Raw genomic sequence first — 18,636 nt, 5'->3', positions numbered from 1 at the left:
TTCTATGCACCGCACAGCTGCTGGGAAAACCCGCCTCCTCTTCCAGATCCCTCTGGGGCGGAGCTCGGGCCAAAGCACGTGATGCCTGGGGAACCACGTTTACTACGGGCAGTCCTCCAGCTCATCCGCGGTTTCTCAGGTCGCCGCGCCGATCTCCCACACCTGGACTCTTTCTCGCAGTGCTAGAGGAATCCGTCCTCTTCCGCGCGTCCCTACGTGCTCCTCCTGGAGAGCGTGGTTAGGCGAGATAAACAGCGCAGGAGTCCTTTGCCCACACTAAAGATGGCGACCTGCCGCGCTCACTTTGGGTTGGGGAGCGAGTTCCAGACGCCAGGCCTCACTGGGCGAGGCGCAGACGGAAGGAGCGTCTCTCGAAGTAACTTTTCGACCTTCCTGGGAGGGCACCTGAGCCGAGGGGCGTGGCTTCATCTAAATTATAGCATTTGATTGGCCTTTCGGCAGGTGGGCGGGGTGCCTGCCCTAACCCACCCCTCCCTCTTCGAACCGGAAGTGTCTCTCGGTCTTTCCAGCTGGTTGTCATTTCACTCGGCTCGGTCCCGAGGAGAAGGACTCAGCCGCGGCTGCTGGACCCGGGCACCGGGAGGCGGTGGCGGCGGCGGCGGCGGCGGCAGCAGCGGCGACAGCAGAGGAGGAAGAGGAGGAAGAAGGAGAGAAGAAGAAAAGCCAGGCGGAGTCCGCAACGACGACAGCGGGGACTGCGGGACCGGGGTAAAGCGACGGCGGCGGCGGCGACGACGGCGGCCCAGCAACCGTGAGGAGAAACAAAAGCCTTCTAAATTATAGTTTTTAAAAAAAAAAAATCTGGGGGAAAAAAGAGAGAGAGAGCAAAGGGCGGAGGCCCTTCTCTTTTCGAATAACTAAGCTAGTGGGGTTTTCCTTTTTTCCCTCTTTTTTCCCCCCTGCGGAGAATCGAACTGAGAGACCTGAACAAACCGCCCCTGGGTCCCATGAGGGAAAAAAACCCCGGAGCCGCAGAGAGGGGAAGAGGCCGAAACCACAGGACCTTCCAGGTCGTCCCCTTGGTCCCCGCACCCCCGGGCCGCCAGCTCGTCCTCGTCGAGTCTCGCTAAGCCGTCCTGATCGCGACACCCCCAAGAGGGAGAAACGGGTGTTTCCAACCCATTTCATGGGGGAGAGGAGGCCGGGGGGCAGCCCAGGAACAGCGACCGCAGCAAGATCTGCACCCAGAGCTTCAGGAACAGCCCCAGAGGCCAAAACTGCACCCGGTGAGAGATCAGAAACAGGACCAGGAACAGCAGAAAGCGCCCTGCAATCACCTTTCCATTAGTCGATGCTGATTTCCTCTCCCTCAACCAGGAATTCGCCCCCCACCCCAGATAACCTAATATAATCTATATATATAAATATATAATATATAATGTTCTTAAATTATTCCTGATTTTTTTTAACCAAGCTGCCAAGAAAAGAACGTATTCTTCCCTTAGCCCTGTTCTAATTTTTATGTGAGTGAATCTAAACTGCTGAAGAAGACCATATGTGATTGTTAAATTATATATATATATATTTTTACTCCGCGCAGTGCTTATTCTTCTACATCCATAGATGCTTGAGAAGCTGTGTTTTTGTCATTCATGTACGTTTTCCTTTGGAAAAAGAAAGCGCCTATTTTACTAACCAAAGACTTGATTTTTACCCTCTTCGTTTTTATTCCCTCCTAGAATAAGTTGGATTCATGTCAGTGTTTTAAGATATATTTTTCTTTTCTTTGTGTTTTTTTTTTTTTTTGGTTTTCTTTTTTTCTTTCAGAGACCAGAATTCCAAATCTGAACTATTTAGGGTGATAAGCTGCGATCTTTGAGCTAGCTAAAAATAAGACATTTCAAACAAGCAACTTAAATTTGGGATAGAGGATACAAAGGCGTGAGACATCAGGTTGTTTTTTATCATAAGATTCTGAGCCCAAAAATAATAAATGGGGGATTACGGGTTTGGAGTGCTAGTGCAAAGCAATACTGGGAATAAATCTGCTTTTCCAGTCAGATTCCATCCACATTTGCAGCCTCCACACCATCACCAAAATGCCACCCCCAGCCCTGCTGCTTTTATAAATAATAACACAGCTGCCAATGGCAGCAGTGCCGGGTCAGCTTGGCTCTTTCCTGCTCCGGCTACCCATAACATTCAGGATGAGATCTTGGGATCAGAAAAAGCAAAAAGTCAGCAACAGGAACAGCAAGACCCTTTAGAAAAGCAGCAGCTCTCCCCCAGTCCAGGTCAGGAAGCTGGAATACTGCCTGAAACTGAGAAGGCAAAATCCGAAGAAAATCAAGGGGACAATTCTTCCGAAAATGGCAACGGGAAGGAGAAAATACGAATCGAATCACCAGTGTTGACAGGGTTTGATTATCAAGAAGCCACGGGGCTAGGTACTTCGACCCAATCCTTGACATCGAGCGCATCGTCCCTTACTGGTTTCAGTAACTGGTCAGCAGCGATAGCGCCTTCTTCCTCTACAATCATCAATGAAGATGCAAGTTTCTTTCACCAGGGAGGGGTCCCGGCTGCTTCGGCTAATAACGGTGCTCTGTTGTTTCAAAATTTTCCCCATCACGTCAGCCCTGGCTTCGGAGGCAGCTTCTCTCCTCAGATCGGGCCTCTCTCACAGCACCACCCTCACCACCCTCATTTCCAGCATCATCACAGCCAGCATCAGCAGCAGAGGAGGTCTCCTGCCAGTCCCCATCCCCCACCTTTCACACATAGAAATGCTGCTTTTAACCAGCTGCCTCATTTGGCGAATAATCTTAACAAGCCCCCCTCTCCATGGAGCAGCTACCAGAGCCCGTCTCCTACGCCGTCTTCTTCCTGGAGCCCGGGAGGTGGTGGGTATGGTGGCTGGGGAGGTTCCCAAGGCCGCGATCACCGCAGAGGGCTGAATGGAGGAATAACGCCCCTGAACTCCATCTCGCCTTTGAAGAAAAATTTTGCAAGCAATCATATTCAGCTGCAGAAGTATGCTCGCCCCAGCTCTGCTTTTGCTCCTAAATCCTGGATGGAAGATAGCTTGAACAGGGCTGACAACATTTTTCCTTTTCCGGTAAGGTTATGTTCCATTAATAGATTAAGATGAAATAAGGAAACGGCATGGTGTAATATCTCTGTAACTAAGAGTTTGAATTGTCCATATTCATATCAGGGCTCTTCGTAGAAAAAGAGTTAATTACCCGACATTGTTTTGGCAAGAGAGGAGTGTGATTTGGAGCAAAATATTCAGCTGTTTTTTGTTTTTTTGATAAAGTTCTGTTATGTTCCCATAGATAATCGCATAAATTAGCATAATTATGAATACCAGGTAGCTGGTGACGTAATGACTGTTAACCATAGTACCTTTCTAGCCTGACAAGAGAATCATGGTTGTTTTTTCCCTACTTATCTTTAAGTGAGAGTAAATAACTTAGATATAAATGTATCTCGTTGTGGAAACCCATGAGCATTTTCTGCCCATATGCATAACTATATAACCTCCCAAAGTAATTTTTCTCCACTGTAAGGTAGTGATTCACTGAAAACCAACTATTGAATTATAGTTTTCTCACTGGTTATATTTTAAACTGAAACCTTTATGAACCATGCAGTCTGAACAGTTTGAATTCATCATTGCTGGCAATTCCTATTAAACCTTTTTGCAAATTCTGGCCTGCCTTGTGTCAGTAAGGAGTGCTAGAGAAATGATCTAAATATTTTCTTCATCCCCAATTATTTTTGAATACTATGAAGCTGTTGATTCTCAGAGTGACTCTTTTATGATGCCTTTCACCCATTTGTTTATTTTCCAGTGTTAACACTAGGGATGTAGATAATTAAACCATTCCTAAAAATAGACCCAGGCAAAGATCACTTGTCTTTCTTGCCACCAGTGTATCCTTATTCTGCAAGAGTCACATTGTTTGATGTTTTTGAATTAATGAGCAGCCAGTCTAGTTGATAGATATAAGATAAAGGGAATGTCATAGTTAATTGGACATTGGATGCCCCACTAAATTTGTATACTGTGGGGGTATGATCATTTATATGTGTTTAAGAAAATGGATTATAAGCTAACATTGAATCGGTCCTCACAATGAACCCCACAAGATAAGTTCTATTATTATCCCCATTTTAGAGATGAGAAAATTGAGTATCAGCAAAATATAAGAGCACACAGCTGATAAGAGTACAAACTGTAGGCTAAAAAGCAAGGATTAAAAAATACTACATGCATGTGTACACATTCACATGTGGTATATCTAGAGGGTTATTTTAGAGATCTTTCTGCAAAGGTTCAAACAGATTTCAAAATAGCTGCAATGTCTCCAAATATGATCTCAAGTAGAATTATCTGTTTTAAGTAATAATTTACTCAGAAAGAAGAGAAGTTTGCTAAGAGAAACCTGTGTCATTCCAAGGAATTAAATATCCTTTTTCTAAGGATTCAGGTATAATGGTTAGGATGTATCTTAAAATATTTGGTGAAATCTAGCTTAAAAACTTTTTTAAATAATTTTTTTAGCCCAGGTATAAAAAAGCTGTTGGGTTTTGTTTTTAGAAAGGGTTTTTTACTCAAACCGAAGAGAGCAATTATCATGCTTTAGTGGTCAGGTAAAAGACTGTTTAAGACATTGGCAAATCCCATGAAGTCTGTTTTTAAAAAGTTGGCTTTGATAATCCTTTGAACATAAATTTAAGGGAAATTTAATGCAAAGGTAACTTTTATGAATTATTCATATATTCCTAATTAAAAAAATCCAAGATGGCATTCTCGACATTTTAACTGGGTTAAGATTGGCTCAGAATTGAAAATAATTATCTTCTTTTATTATGCTACTTATAAAGTAGCAAATGAATTTATGTGACCTGATAGTTTGTTTTCCATTCTCAGTTTACTGACTTTTCATAAAGGTTTGCCTTGGGAAAAATAAAAATTTCAGAAAATGAATAAACTATATATATATATGCACATTATTAATATTTTTATGGAGCTAATGGGATGTGTTTATTTAACATGTGAAATTTTTTCAATCAGTTTCCTAGAGATTAAGCTGGTGTATGAAATAATAATATAGTAGACTAAGATTGATACTAAAAGATATTGTTAGAAACTAACTCTTCCATTAGAACTGTCTATTATGCTGAGGATGGGAAAAGGATGAGTCAGTATACCTAGCTCAAATATGGTAGGGTTAGAAACTAAGTCGTTGATTTCTGTTTATCATCCCCACCATTTTTAGGTGAGTGTGTGTATTTCTGTGTGTGAGAGAAAGAGAGAGGTTGGGAGGTGGGGAGCGGAGAGCAAGCATTGGGGTGATTTGAAAGTCAACAATAAAAATAAGTGATTTGAAGAAAATCTTTATGACAAGAAATTCCTAATTGAGTTTTAAAAATATAAGAAGTTAGTAAACTGAGTACCATGGTGCTTATTTAAACGAATGCCATTCTTTGCAATTCTTTGTGTGTGTGCGTGTATGTTTTAAAGAACTATTCTTTTGAATAATTTTTTGGCAAAAAAAGTACTGTTTTGAGTTGATATGAATTACTTGGTTAAATTTGATATGAAAAAATTTGAAGGAACATTTATTTGACTGGGAGCCCAGATACCTAGGTTGTGGTCTTGGCCCTATCAGTGTCATAGCATTTGGCGTCTCAGTTTCTTCATAAAAAATGGGGGGGAGTGGGGGAGTGACCTAGGTGATTCCTAATTGTAAAGCAAGCTACCATGAGATTTAAACTGCTGCAGTTACAGTCCATACTTTTTTCTAAACACTGCTATCTTTTTTAAACTTATTACCTTAAGCACTATTAATTTTAGGAAGGACATTTTATAGGTTAGTAATTCAATTTCAATTGCTATTAGAAAGAATTCCTTAGGTGTTATAGAGAGCTCTTAAAATTTACTACAGAAATTCCAGGATAGAATTTACATGGCTATATTACAATATTGGTATTCAATGAAAGGCCAGCATGGAATTATTATATTAAAAAGAAATAATTTACCTGAAATGTAACTAATACTGGGCAATGTATATTTTAATCTGAAATGAATCAGAATGGTTTTTACATTTGTTTAATACAGTTTTGGGTACATACAGTGAATTAAAAATCATGATGACATTTTAAATTAATTTTTTGGGCCAATCTTAACCTTCTCTTTTAACCATATTTATGGAGCAGGAGCAAAGATTTCAAATATGTGAATAATCCTCTAAATAACTGATATGACAGGCATTATGTTTGGGGATTTTCTTTGTATTAAAATTGTTTCTAAGTTATTTTTGCTTAGCTTCAAGCTTTCATTATGTGAATTCAGATAACATGCCTGAAATCTAGTTTTCAGATACAACTAAACTAATGTGTATTTAATAATGGCTAACATGCCTATGATATGCTAAGTGTTTTACATGTATTAACTCATGTAAATCATTCAACAATCCTATGGAGTAGAATTATTATTATTGTTGTTATTATTACTATTCACACATGAGATTTGGCTTCTAACCATTATACTACAGTGTCTCTTCACATAGACATGATACAGGTGAGGTGGGGGGGCAGGTGCCTCCTGGAAGCATGTAAGATGAGAGGAAAATTTTTATAGTGAATCATTGATACCTGATGACCAAAAGCTGATTATAGATAAAGTTTTGAAAGTGGAAAATAATAAATATATTTATCAACTTTAAAAGATTAAACTTAGATAATATTCAAATCAATATTTTTTTTGTTTGATTTTAGTATTTTACTATGTACCAGGCACTGAGCTAGGTGCTTTCATGTATGTGATCTCACTTCGTATATAGGATTTCTCAACCCTATGAAGTTTGGTTTTATTGTCTTAATTTCAAAATGAAGAAACAAGGGCCATGTTCACGTGACTAAAGGCGTGATTTGACCCTTACATTAAGGGGAAAAAAATCCTACCCATCCTGCCAGACGCATCCTGGAATCCTGATGTCCAAACCAAATAATATATTGGGGCACCTGCCAAAAATTATATTTGAATGTAGCACTTCTTTTAAGGGGTGCCTAGTTTATATTCTGTCCTTACAAGAAAGTAAAGGAGAATTGTGTGCTATATATTTTAGTACGCTCTTATATTCAGCTCAGTTACACTCCCATCTCCATTGCTAAGAACCAAGAAGTAGGCCAAAAAAAAAAAAAAAAAAAAAAAGAAAAAGAAAAAGGAAAGACGGGGAAACAAAATCTGTTACAAAGATGATCCTAAAACTTGATTGATAGGGAGACATTGTAGGATTTAGCTCGTTTGCTTTTACTTGGTCACCATGGATTTGTTCTCTTAACCAGGCAAACAATTCATGTCACTTTAATAACTCTCTTTATGTTGTCAGTTTATTGATCCTCAGAATTATATATGGCATCTTATATTTGAAAACAGAAAGTTACTGCATTGCTTCAGGACTGAAAGTCATGGTGAATTATCAATATTAAAATTCTCTAAAGTACAGAGTTATTACATTTTTTGTTTTTTCACATAGTCCCAAGAGGGATCTTTGCATAGGAAACATTTTCTTTGACTTTGTATTTATTTATATTAGAAGAGGGGAAACTAATTTTTTTTTTTTTGACTGTGAAGTATGGGTTGGATTGTTCTGGCTCCAGCAGAACTGAAATACTGGGAAAACTTTGGGATAAGCCTACCAGATATAATTTCACTCCTTTTTGTAGAAAGCCTTTTAACTAGGTTTAATTACTTTTCTGATGGAATTGAAACTTGGGCAGGGTTGTTTTTTGATTATTTTTTGATGTGTTTTCAAGGAAGCCATGGAATATGAGCAGCACACTATTCCAACATCTTTCAGGAAAAACCTGGTTATTGCAAGCCTGGTGAATGGGGTTGTTGCTAGTTGCAACTAGAAAGATGCTACTTAGTTCACAAGTTTATGCTTTTGAGAATAATTTTTGTTGGTGTTCACGAGAAAGAAATGGAAAAGTAGTATTAAAGTTAACATATGCCTGTTTTGAATTTTACAGTCTAAATTTATTCTCCTTATGACTTTTTTCTCTCTTTCTATTAAGGAAAATAAGCTTGAAGTTCCATTATCACATTTTTTCAGCACTGTTGTACCTCAGTTTTTGGTCCCATCACAGATTAGTGTATATAATACATTTCTCTTTAAGGCAGGGAACTTGTAACATGAACATTCATTTTAATTTTTTCTGACAAAGGTCATTTTATATTTAATTGTTCAAAGAAAATTGTTCTTGCAGAAATTAAAGTATATTTTTACCATGATAAATTTATAGCAATATAGAATTTTTTACTTCAAAGTTAGCATAGAATCTCATCATATTTTATAATATTGGAACAGAAGGAGTTACACTTTTAGGTTTTCAGAAAATTCTTAGTAGATAGAAAGATAAAGGTATAGATCCTATTTTTAAATCAGTTTCTGAAGCTGAAACTTGGATAATTACTGAGAAAGGCTATATTGTGTGAAGCCAAAAATACAAGAGACTGAAGCACAGGCCCTGGATCCAAACAGAATTCAGTTTGATCTGAACTCTACTTAGCTGGGTGACCTTGAACAAGTCACTTAAATTTGGGAAGACAGTACCTAGCAGTGAAGGGTTATTGTGAGGTACTTTAAGTATGTAGCCATATTAGGTAACTTACATCTTTTTGTCTAATTTAAAATAAAATTAAAATCTCTAATGTTGAGTAAAATCATAAAATTAAAGTAATTACAAAAAGCTTGGGTATCTATGAAAGATTTTGAGCAGTCCTTAGTTTTGCTCATTTTATCATATTTGCCCTACTTCTCAGAGTACTTCTTTTAAATAAGCTAGGTGCAACCCAGGACGGATAAAACATTGAGCAGAATTTTCAGTGTTCTTGAAGAGAAGTTTTATATTGTTTATATACCTAAACTTTCATTAACATTGGCAGCCTACATCTTTCAGTTCTTTGAAAGATTTTGCCCGTTTTTAAGAAATTTAGAACATTTGATTGTTTTTGTATACATTAAAGGGGACTGTACTTTAATGGAGAATTTATGATTTTGTTGATTGACAGGAAAAGGTAGCATAGATTTGAATTGGATATGTTTTAGCTTTTATCCTGGAATTAAGTTCTGTGTTTTATATTTTAATTAATTTATTTAGCACATATTTATTGAGCACCTGTTATGTTATGGACTAGGCACAGAACTAGGAGCTCATAAAAATTGTTTTGATTTGAGTCATAACGTATTTCTGATCTGTGCTACTGAACATGCAGTTTTGGTCATTGTAAACAAATTAGCAACTAGCCCAATAGTTATATTTCATTGTAATCCATGAGCTGTTTGAACTTCAGGGCAAACTAGCAGGTTCAATTTTAGGTATAACAGAAACAATGTGTAAATGGCATTTCCAAATATTTTATTAATGGTCACATTTATAAATATACACCTGTACACAACTGCTTTTTTAAGTTCTGTGACAAAATGGTACCACAAAAGGTAAACTTTAGCCTGTGGGTCACAGAATTGAGGTCTCATTACATGTCAAGGAAAAAAACTCCATCAGTCATTTACAGGTCCTCCCTCATGTTTGCAAACTGAATATTTAAAGTTTAAAGCCTTAAGCTAAGCAAGTACTTTTCATATTGTAGAGTATTTAGATTGGGCAATTCCTGTTTGCTGTGTATTTACCAGATGTATTCCAATCATTGCTTTCTTGTAGCTCTAAAATTATAGTATTACAAATTTTAAATCCACGTTTATATTTAAATATTACGTGACATATGTTTAATAATAGTTCTCCCAGGTAGTTTTTGAGGAATACATCTGGTGCTAGTCAGTAGCCTTACGGTCTGTAAGAACCTTAAAAAGAACCAAACAGAAAAAGTTAATGTAAGAACAGTTGCTACTTAGAAAAACCTAATTATGATATGGAAGTCAGATGTGAGTTTCAGGGATGGCTCTGCCACTTCCTAACTGTGGGACCTAAGGCAGGCTAACTCAGCTTGCCTGATTCTTCATTTTTTCATTTCTTTTGTCCAGTGTTTTTGAAATAAAATGAAATATGCCTAATATTTGGCTTCCAAAAGATTCCGTTGGTATAAGAAAGTCATCAAATAGAAATATTCATTCAAAATTTTGCAAATGACCAGATTCTGAAAAGGTGAAAACCATTGTATAACTGATGTATGATAATTTGAGCTTAATTTTAAAGAATTTTATAACCTGAACTATAATTTTGTTTAATAAACTCAATGTAGTTAATAGTGGAAATCAGCCCAGGTGATGTTCCCATTTTCTTAAACACTGCTGGAAAATGTAGTGACCAACTGATTTTTTGCTTGCTTGTTTGTTTTCTCTTTCGATAAAGTCCCCCCTTCCCCCCAAGTCTTTTCTATTTCTTATTATGGAAAAATTTAAACATTCAATAATAGAATAGTATAGCAAACTTCCATGTACATACATGTCACCGGTACATACATGTCACCTGGCTTCCAACAATGATCAGCTCCTGGACAGTCCTCTTTCATCTGACTTCTTAACTCTCTCTTCCTGCTTTCATGTTATTTTGAAGCATTTCCCAGGTATTGTATCATTTCATCTGTAAATGGTTTAGTATGTGTCTCTAAAAGATAGTCTTTTTTTTCCCCTTTAAAAACATGCAAAAATATTCTCTAGTTGTGTTTTGAAGGAAGATAGTGAGAAATTGAAGCAAGGCCCACATTTCTGTTGTACCTGCTCAGCCTGTTTTCACCACTCAGCCTGGTGCTAATCCCTAAAGAAACCACTGTTGGCCACATCTCCTTTCTAGGCCAAGAAGGGCGCTGGTGGTCACATGGCTGTCAAAAACAAAAAAGAGAGAGACCCAACAAGACACCAAAACATCAGCTGATGACCAAAAATTTGGGAGGAGATTGTTCAGTTTTCCCCTCTTCATCTCAGCCTTCTCCTGGGTTCAGGTTTCTGTGGACTTGGGGGAAGGATCTCCAAACGGAGAGAGAACAGGACAGGACTGAGAGTTGTTTGGTTGTGTTTTTGTTTGTTAGTATGTTTTTGTTTTTTGAAGGGGAATTTAAAGGTTTGGGATCTTTTGCAGGCCTTTGGACTGCATCACACTTTTTTTGCATCTCTTGCTCTTTTTCAACCCACAAATGTGTTTGATGCTTTCAGTGGACCATGTGCTGGGAGTACATGACCAAGGCAGACACGCTCCTCCTCATGAACTGTACAGTCCAGTGACCTCTTGCTTTGTGCCTGAGTGTTGAGAAGTGCTTTCTGCTCAGGAGACTGTGCAGAGCTAAGGATGTGGGGGTGGGAGCTGTGAGGGCCCTGAGGCTGACACTGGGCACAGGCTGCCTTTTGAGGTTGCTGTCAAGGCTCATGAAAGAGAAGAGATGTTAAGAATGTTATGGGTTACAGGATACAAGCCTCAGTTTAGGAGTAAAGACTGTGTTTTTGGGTGACCATTCTCTCTGCTGACTCCGGACCCTGATCAGGCCCAGCAGACGTATCGCAGAGGAATGCTGACTGCTAGTAAGCAGCCAAAGATAGAGGGATGGCCAGAGGGTCTAAATGACTTCATTCCTTAGGGCTGAGTTTTAGTAGTTCTTAACCACTTTCCTGAACTAATGACCTCTTGCCCTGAGTAGCTTATTAGGTTGGAAAGATCTTTTCCCCCCCCCTTTTTTGTTTCTGTATGAAAATGAGCTACAGGAAATAGCACAGAACAGCTGAATTATTCAGATACAAACAATACCTAATTTAATATGTTAGTTTCAGGCTCTTTTGCCATTTCACCAGAGAGAGAAGGGGCAGAGGGAATGTTTATTGAGCGAATCTCCTAACTGGCAGGTGTCATGCGGACCTTATCTCATTTCTCCTCACCCCAGTTTTATAGGGGAGGTGCGATCCTTATTTCACTCATGCAGTTGAGGGTCAGAGACAATGCAGTGTCAAGGTCACTTGTCTAGTAAGTGGTGATTTAAATGCAGATCTTGGACTGGATTTTAATTATTTCTCTTTGCCAGGCAAGCTGAAAATGAACAAATAGTTAACAAGGAGTCTATTGATTTAGGAATTGACTAATCAAGTCTAGAACGCTAAGTTGTGTTTGTAATACAGTCAAGTGGTGATAAGAAATATTTACCACTTTAAGGATTTCTAGTGGTGAACGTGAATGTGGTGGTTTATTTAGTGAAGGTGGAAGAAAAGAAAATTTTCTCAAAGGTTTTCTGGAGAGATCTGATTCATCAGTTCACATGGAAGAAAATGGAGCTATTGATCTAATCAGGGTAATGCACCAAAGACATTGATTCATTTTGTTATAATTTATTATTTTATTAGGAAGCACTTGGTAGCCCGCGATCTGGAAGACTTTGCCTCATTGTAAAGCGGTCATAAAGAGAAGGCACTGACTGAAGAGGGGTCTTGCTAAGAAATATGAGATGCTACTAAATGTGGTTTCTCCAACTTCAGATAATTACCTCTTTCACTTTAACTTCTGACACTTGTTCTCTGCATTCAGACCCTGTATACAGTGAAGGATTTCATACCTTGCAGGTGTTAATAGATTGAAATTTCTAGGTCATGACAAAGCTCATTTAAATAGACCACTTTTCTGAGCTTCTGCTCTGAAGTCAGACTCCACCGCTTACTTGGTGACTTTGAGGGCAAGCAGTTAACTTCTCATAGCTCATTCGCCTAAAATGGGAATGATAATTGTACCCACTTTACATGACAGTTGTGAGGAACTAATGTACATAAGTCATACATCGTTCATCCGAGACACAACAGAGCCGGGAGGGACACGTTAGCCACTTAATAATGATGGTGACAATGATGAGGGACTTCCTATACACCGCACAGTTGCTGCAGCCTGTGGCTGTGGGGATTAGTGGAGCTCGCAGTCCAGTGGCGGAGGGGGTGGGTAGCTGAAACAGACCTTGTCGATGTCACATGGGCTGTCAGTGTGCTAGGAGGATACGGGGAGGAAGGGACCTGTGCCTGCACAGGGATAGGAGGGTCATCTGGAAGCAGAATCTTGAGAGTTGACTATATTGTCAACTTTTGATGTCTGTGGCCTTAAATATTTAATCCAAGAAAAATATTTACATTTTGGCAAATTTTAGATTAAAACTCCCATAGTTACCTTTGATTAATTGTGGGCTCTGCTGGCATCTCAAACTTCCTATTTATTTTGGCAGCTGATACACTGGCATAGGCTTTGCCTTTCGAACCAAAATATTTTCCTTTCCCTTCTTCACCAGGGAAAGTTTAAGCCAGAAAGAGAAACTTCCATAAGCTGATATAGATTCCTAGCAGTCTAAGAAGTAATGCTCACAGTAATGTGTGTCTTTGTAGGAAGACAGTGAGTAAATGGAGTAGCTGAATTTTGGCTTTGGTTCTTGATAATGTGGTTATGTTCAATTAAATACATTGTGTTTTAGACCAGGTCTAGTAATGCTAAAACATACTCACTCAAATATAAGAAGACAGGAACCAGTAATGGAGTGGTCATGGTGGTGGTTCTGTTGAAATTGAACTGAATTGTAATCTTTTTTCCAATTTATGCATCTTAGGGCTTGGAAGAGATTTGGGTTTTGAGAGCAAAGACCTTCTCTTCATAAGGAAACCTTAAAATGGTTGATGTAAAATATTTAAGCTGGATTGCATCATAGCTGTCTACAGGATGTAAGCTACAACTCACACCCCCAAGTAACTAATGAAGTTAACCTGTGGAATGGAATCGCTTAACTCAGTGGTTCTCAAATTGTGGTCCCTGTCTTCACTTGGAAACTTGTTAGAAACGTGAATTCTTGGACCCTATCCAGACCTACGGAATGAGAAACTTTGGGGGTTGACCCAGTAGTCTATGTTTTGATAGGACCTCCAGATGGTTCTTATATACCCTTAAGTATGAGAAACACTGGCTTGTATTATCCATCTGGATTTTTTTGGTAAAAAAGCTAAGAAATGATAATTTTGGTTTGTGGCATAATTGCAATCTGGTTGTTTATCCTGATTGTAATTGACCAATAGGTTCACGTGCTTCCTGTAGCTACTTCTGGGATGTTATAAAAAGCCACATCATCAGTTCTTTGCTGATATAGGTCTTCCTATTTTGCTGTGGCAGTCAGGATTATTCAGGTGTCTATTAAAAGGACAGGTCCTGCTCTTTAAAATACTAATTTGTTTCGTTAGAAGGTTATTTTTGTCAATTTTGACTTTCATAGTGGCTTGTGTGGTTTTTCCTTTAGAAATTGTCCTGTGAAGTAGAGTTGACAGAAACTGAAACCAGCCAGTTACTAATACAACTCAATATATTAAATACAACAATTAAGATTAGAAAATAAAAAGAGGCCTACACATTGTAATCAAGTTTGCTTTGCTGAGCCTTGAAAATAATTGGTGGTCTTTTATTTTCATTCATGATTATTAAGCTCACACGGTCTAGAGTCAGACGGCCTGGGTTCAAATTCTGCCTTCTCCACTTACCTGACATTGATAAAGTTACTTAATCATGCTAAGCTTCACTTTCTTCATCTGTGACATGGGATAATAACTGAACACTTAATTGTGTAGGATTTTTGTGAGGAATAAATCAGATTATGCATGTAAAGCATTAGCGCTTGATAAGTGTTAGCTGCTGATATTGTTATGATTACTGTTACTACGACTTCTGCCCCTGTGGTTGACCGTAGTGAACCTAGAGATGCATTTAATTTGTGGATCACATCTACCTATCTGTCATCTCAATGGGAAGAAGGAAGATAAGGCTTCTCTATCTCTTCTTATATTTTTAGTATCTCTGATATTATCCTGTATTACTCTTATACATACATTTTGTTCTTTCTTTCATTTATTGAGTCATATTTGAGTGCCTGCTGTTTGCCGCATACTAGCCAGCACATTCCTGCCCCTAGGAACGTGTCTCATTTATTCTAATATATATCTTAATTAGTGTGGTCTTTTGACTGCCATGACCATTACTTTTACCCAAGGCAACTCCACCTGCTATGGAGTGAAAGTTGGGCTTGAATCCTAACTAAGCTGCTGAACTAGGAAGTAACCTGCCTGTGCAGTAAACTGTGGATTTTCCCTAGTCTTAGTTTCTATCATTAAAATGAGAATAATACAGTCTAACTTATAGGGAGGTTTGAAGATTAATTAAGACAGTATTTAAAAAGTACCTAGGACTTCCTAGGTGGCGCAGTGGTAACGAATCCGCCTGCCAATGCAGGGGACATGGGTTTGAGCCCTGCTGTGGGAAGATCCCACATGCCACGGAGCAGCTAAGCCCATGCGCCACAACTATTGCGCCTGTGCTCTAGAGCCCGTGAGCCACAACTATTGAGCCTGTGTGCAGCAACTATTGAAGCCCACGCGCCTAGAGCCCATGCTGCACAACAAGAGAAGCCACTACAATGAGGAGCCCATACACCACAATGAAGAGTAGCCCCTGCTCGCAGCAACTAGAAAAAGCCCGTGTGCAGCAACGAAGCCAATTAAATAAATAAATAAATAAATACCTAGAATAATGTCAGGTACTTAGTAGATGCTCAATAAAAGGGTAGCTCTGCTTTTCTGCTTTTTAAAAAACATTTATTTATTTATTTATTTTGGCTGCGCTGGGTCTTCATTGCAGCATGCGGGCTTCTTAGTTGCAGCATGTGTGTGGGATCTAGTTCCCCGACTAGGGATCGAATCTGGGCCCCCTACAGTGGGAGTGTGACGTTTTACCCACTGGAGCACCAGGGAAGTCCCTGCTTTTCTGCTTAACTTTTTTGGAAAAAGCTTGTTGTTTTGCATTATGTTTAGCATAATGAAAACGCAGTGACTGTCCTTTTAAGATTCTATAAGAGTTCATTTTCTTATTAATCAGTCATTGACCCCCACCTTTTTGTGGGCAAGAGGTGATAAACTTTGATTCTTATTCACATCTTTGATTCCTGCCATACTCATCATAATTTAAACTGCAAATCTTGAAAGCACAGACTATCTTATGATATCGGAAAGATAGAATACAACTGTATTTTGTTGCTGGGAAAGGAACATTAGAGATCTAATCAAACTCTCCTGTTTCGAATCAGGAAAGAGGGTCTAGAGGATGCAAATACCCAAGCTCACATGACACTCCAGGCTTCCTGGTGTCTGATGCTCGGTTCCACTGATTTAGGCTCATGTTCATATTTTGATTATCAGCTCAAGTTCAATCAAGAAGAGCTGTCACTTAACAAGGTTTCTATTTTGTAGTTAGTTTACTTTCTGGGAAATGGATTCTAGAAAATAGATAAGTGGTTATGATATTTGCCCCAGTTAGCAAGCCAAAAAGGAAAAATCGAAGAATGAAATACAGAAATCAAAGTACTCTTGATTTGACGTTTTGATTCTTGGGCAGGAAAACCAGCATCGTTTGTGCTGTTCTTCTTCCTTGCATTTATTTGTGTCTGTACTTCTCTACCTACTTCTTAATGGCACAGACATTTACATTTTAGTCCTTTTTGTAAAATTAGATATTTAAAATGGACAGAAAAAAATCAGTGAGGGAGTAATCAAGAATGATAAACTTAGGACTCTCTGAGAACAGAATGTTCTCTTGACAAAATATGTGGCTTGGAACACTTTGAATTACCATAGCATCATTAGAAACAAGTGTTATACTAATGTAAAGTAGTTTATAATAATTGTAATTGCGAATAAGGTTGGATTGTAGGGAGGAATACATATTAGACCAGGGTTGGCAAAAATGTGGTACTTGTGCCATTGGGTCTTGTATCTTGCACTTACAAGTGTCTGTTGAGACACTGTTTTCTCTAATTCCATTCAGAGCCTGAAAATTCTTCTCAACACACTGCATCTGCGAGTTGGTACCCATTAATCAGAGTTTGCATATTGGTATTTATTTATCATCCTTGTATTAAGTCACGACAAATGAAAGGAAAGCTAGTATGAGTGTAAAAAGGATAGAGGGTTTTTGTTTGTTTTTCAATCCCAGAAAGCATTACTGCAAATTTAAGTATTCATTTAGGATTTTAGTTTTACTGTACTCTACCAATTAGAATATTTAATTTTTGCAAAAATCTGTATGTTCTAGGCAGTAGGCTGGGGGTGGGGGGGAGTGGGTAGTGGTATGAAGTGGCTTTGCTAGATTATAGGTGAGAAAGAGGCTTCTTTACTTACTGGAAACAGCTGTCATAAAACAAACTAAACAAAAACACTGTGTAGTATTCTTTATCAACTGATTCTCTTGAGTGGTCTTGTCATTCAGTGATTGGCAGAATGCAAGTTCTGGAAGTTCACAGGTTGCTTACTACTTTAATTGCATTAAAAAAAGTAAATAGGCTGAGGTCTCCTCCCCATCTCCCCTCACTGCCATTACGGTTATTTTGACCCTAAAAAACCCCTAAAGCTCTATAGCTGGAAAAGGGATGTATGAAAACAAACCTCAGAATAAGGAAATAGGAGAAAAATATTTTCAACATTTAAAAATTGCTTGGAGGAATTCCTTCATTCATCAATTGAGGAAACACAAGCGTGCTTTCTAAGCTGCCAGGCCCTGTGTGAGGCATAGCGATACAGATAACGTGAAACAAGGCTTCAGAACCTGTTTCACATCATGGCACACATAGAAAATGATAATATAGAAACAGAAATCATCTGCCAGGGAGTTCCTGTCGTCTCAGGCCCTCTGGGCTGTCCTGTGGGCTGAGGAGATGAGGATCTCAGTGTGACACCATCACCCTTTGGGAGTTATACACATTGGGAACTTTTGATGTAAGACATACTTCCTACCCTTGGGAAACTGACAGAGGATATAGGCAAGTGAACAGACACTGAGCATTAATATCTCCAAGACTGGTTTTGTTGTGGAGATAGAGATAGTGGCTGCCCTGATTCTGAGTGTGGTTCATAGTGTTGGAGAGAGGACAAATCCAGCTACTGCAGAATGAGATAGTGGAATTTTGTCTTAACTTGTTTCCCCTGTTATGCCTCAAAGCCACTTGGCTTCCAAAAGAATATGCAATAAAGTTTTGATTTAATCCAGCACTTGAGATGAGGAAGGATAAAAACAGAAGAGTTTCTCCTTTGGGTGAACGCTAACCTTAGAAATTCTCATTCTGGCCACCTGTCCTCCTGCCTCTCTATTGACCAGATTGAGAAGATGAGGACAGTGATCAAAGGATCAGGAGGAAACGTGGGAAAGATATTCTGGAGGAGCCATACCAGTTTAGAGCCGAAGAGCAAGTTAAGGCAGCTACTCCCCATCCCACCGTCATCCCCCCCTCCCCGCTACCCCAGGGGAAAAAAACTGTGATGCTCTCTACTTTAAATATGGATTTTATCCCAATGTAACTGCCCTTGGACCCCTCAGGTTGCAGAAGTGAAGAAAAAAAAACAAACTTGTATCCTAAAACAATTCAGTGACTTTTACTAGATGTCTGTATGGTGGGTGGGGTCAGGAGGTGTGGTCCCTGTTTCAGGGAGGGATAATAATAGTACAGGGTGAGTAGCAGTATGGAAAGACAAAGGAGAAATGTCAGGATGATCAAAAGATAGAGGACATGCTCTATCAACCCGAAAGTTCTAGAGGAGCTGGAAGGTGGAAACGTGAGATCTCAACAAGTTTGGAAAAAAAAAAAAAGAGGGGGATAAAATTAGG

At 38.9% G+C, this 18,636-nt stretch overlaps 1 protein-coding gene across 4 annotated transcripts in view; it reads left to right on the top strand.

Moving 5' to 3' along the window:
• Positions 1-519: 519 nt before the first annotated feature.
• Positions 520-18,636, top strand: part of CPEB4 (cytoplasmic polyadenylation element binding protein 4) — a 60,977-nt gene continuing 42,860 nt past the window's right edge. For 3 of the 4 annotated variants that reach the window (XM_057728857.1, XM_057728849.1, XM_057728843.1), the window contains exon 1: positions 521-3,079. In XM_057728857.1, the coding sequence (XP_057584840.1) occupies positions 1,955-3,079 (1,125 nt within the window). In that variant the 5' untranslated portion in view covers positions 521-1,954. Of the gene's footprint in view, positions 3,080-18,636 lie in introns of all 4 variants that reach the window. The other variant, XM_057728838.1, reaches the window with a different exon arrangement.

The sequence above is a fragment of the Hippopotamus amphibius genome, chromosome 1 (genome assembly GCF_030028045.1).
Source record: "Hippopotamus amphibius kiboko isolate mHipAmp2 chromosome 1, mHipAmp2.hap2, whole genome shotgun sequence".
Lineage (NCBI taxonomy): Eukaryota > Metazoa > Chordata > Mammalia > Artiodactyla > Hippopotamidae > Hippopotamus > Hippopotamus amphibius.
The sequence above is the reverse complement of the archived record's forward strand: the minus strand, read 5'-3'. Positions and strand labels throughout refer to the sequence as shown.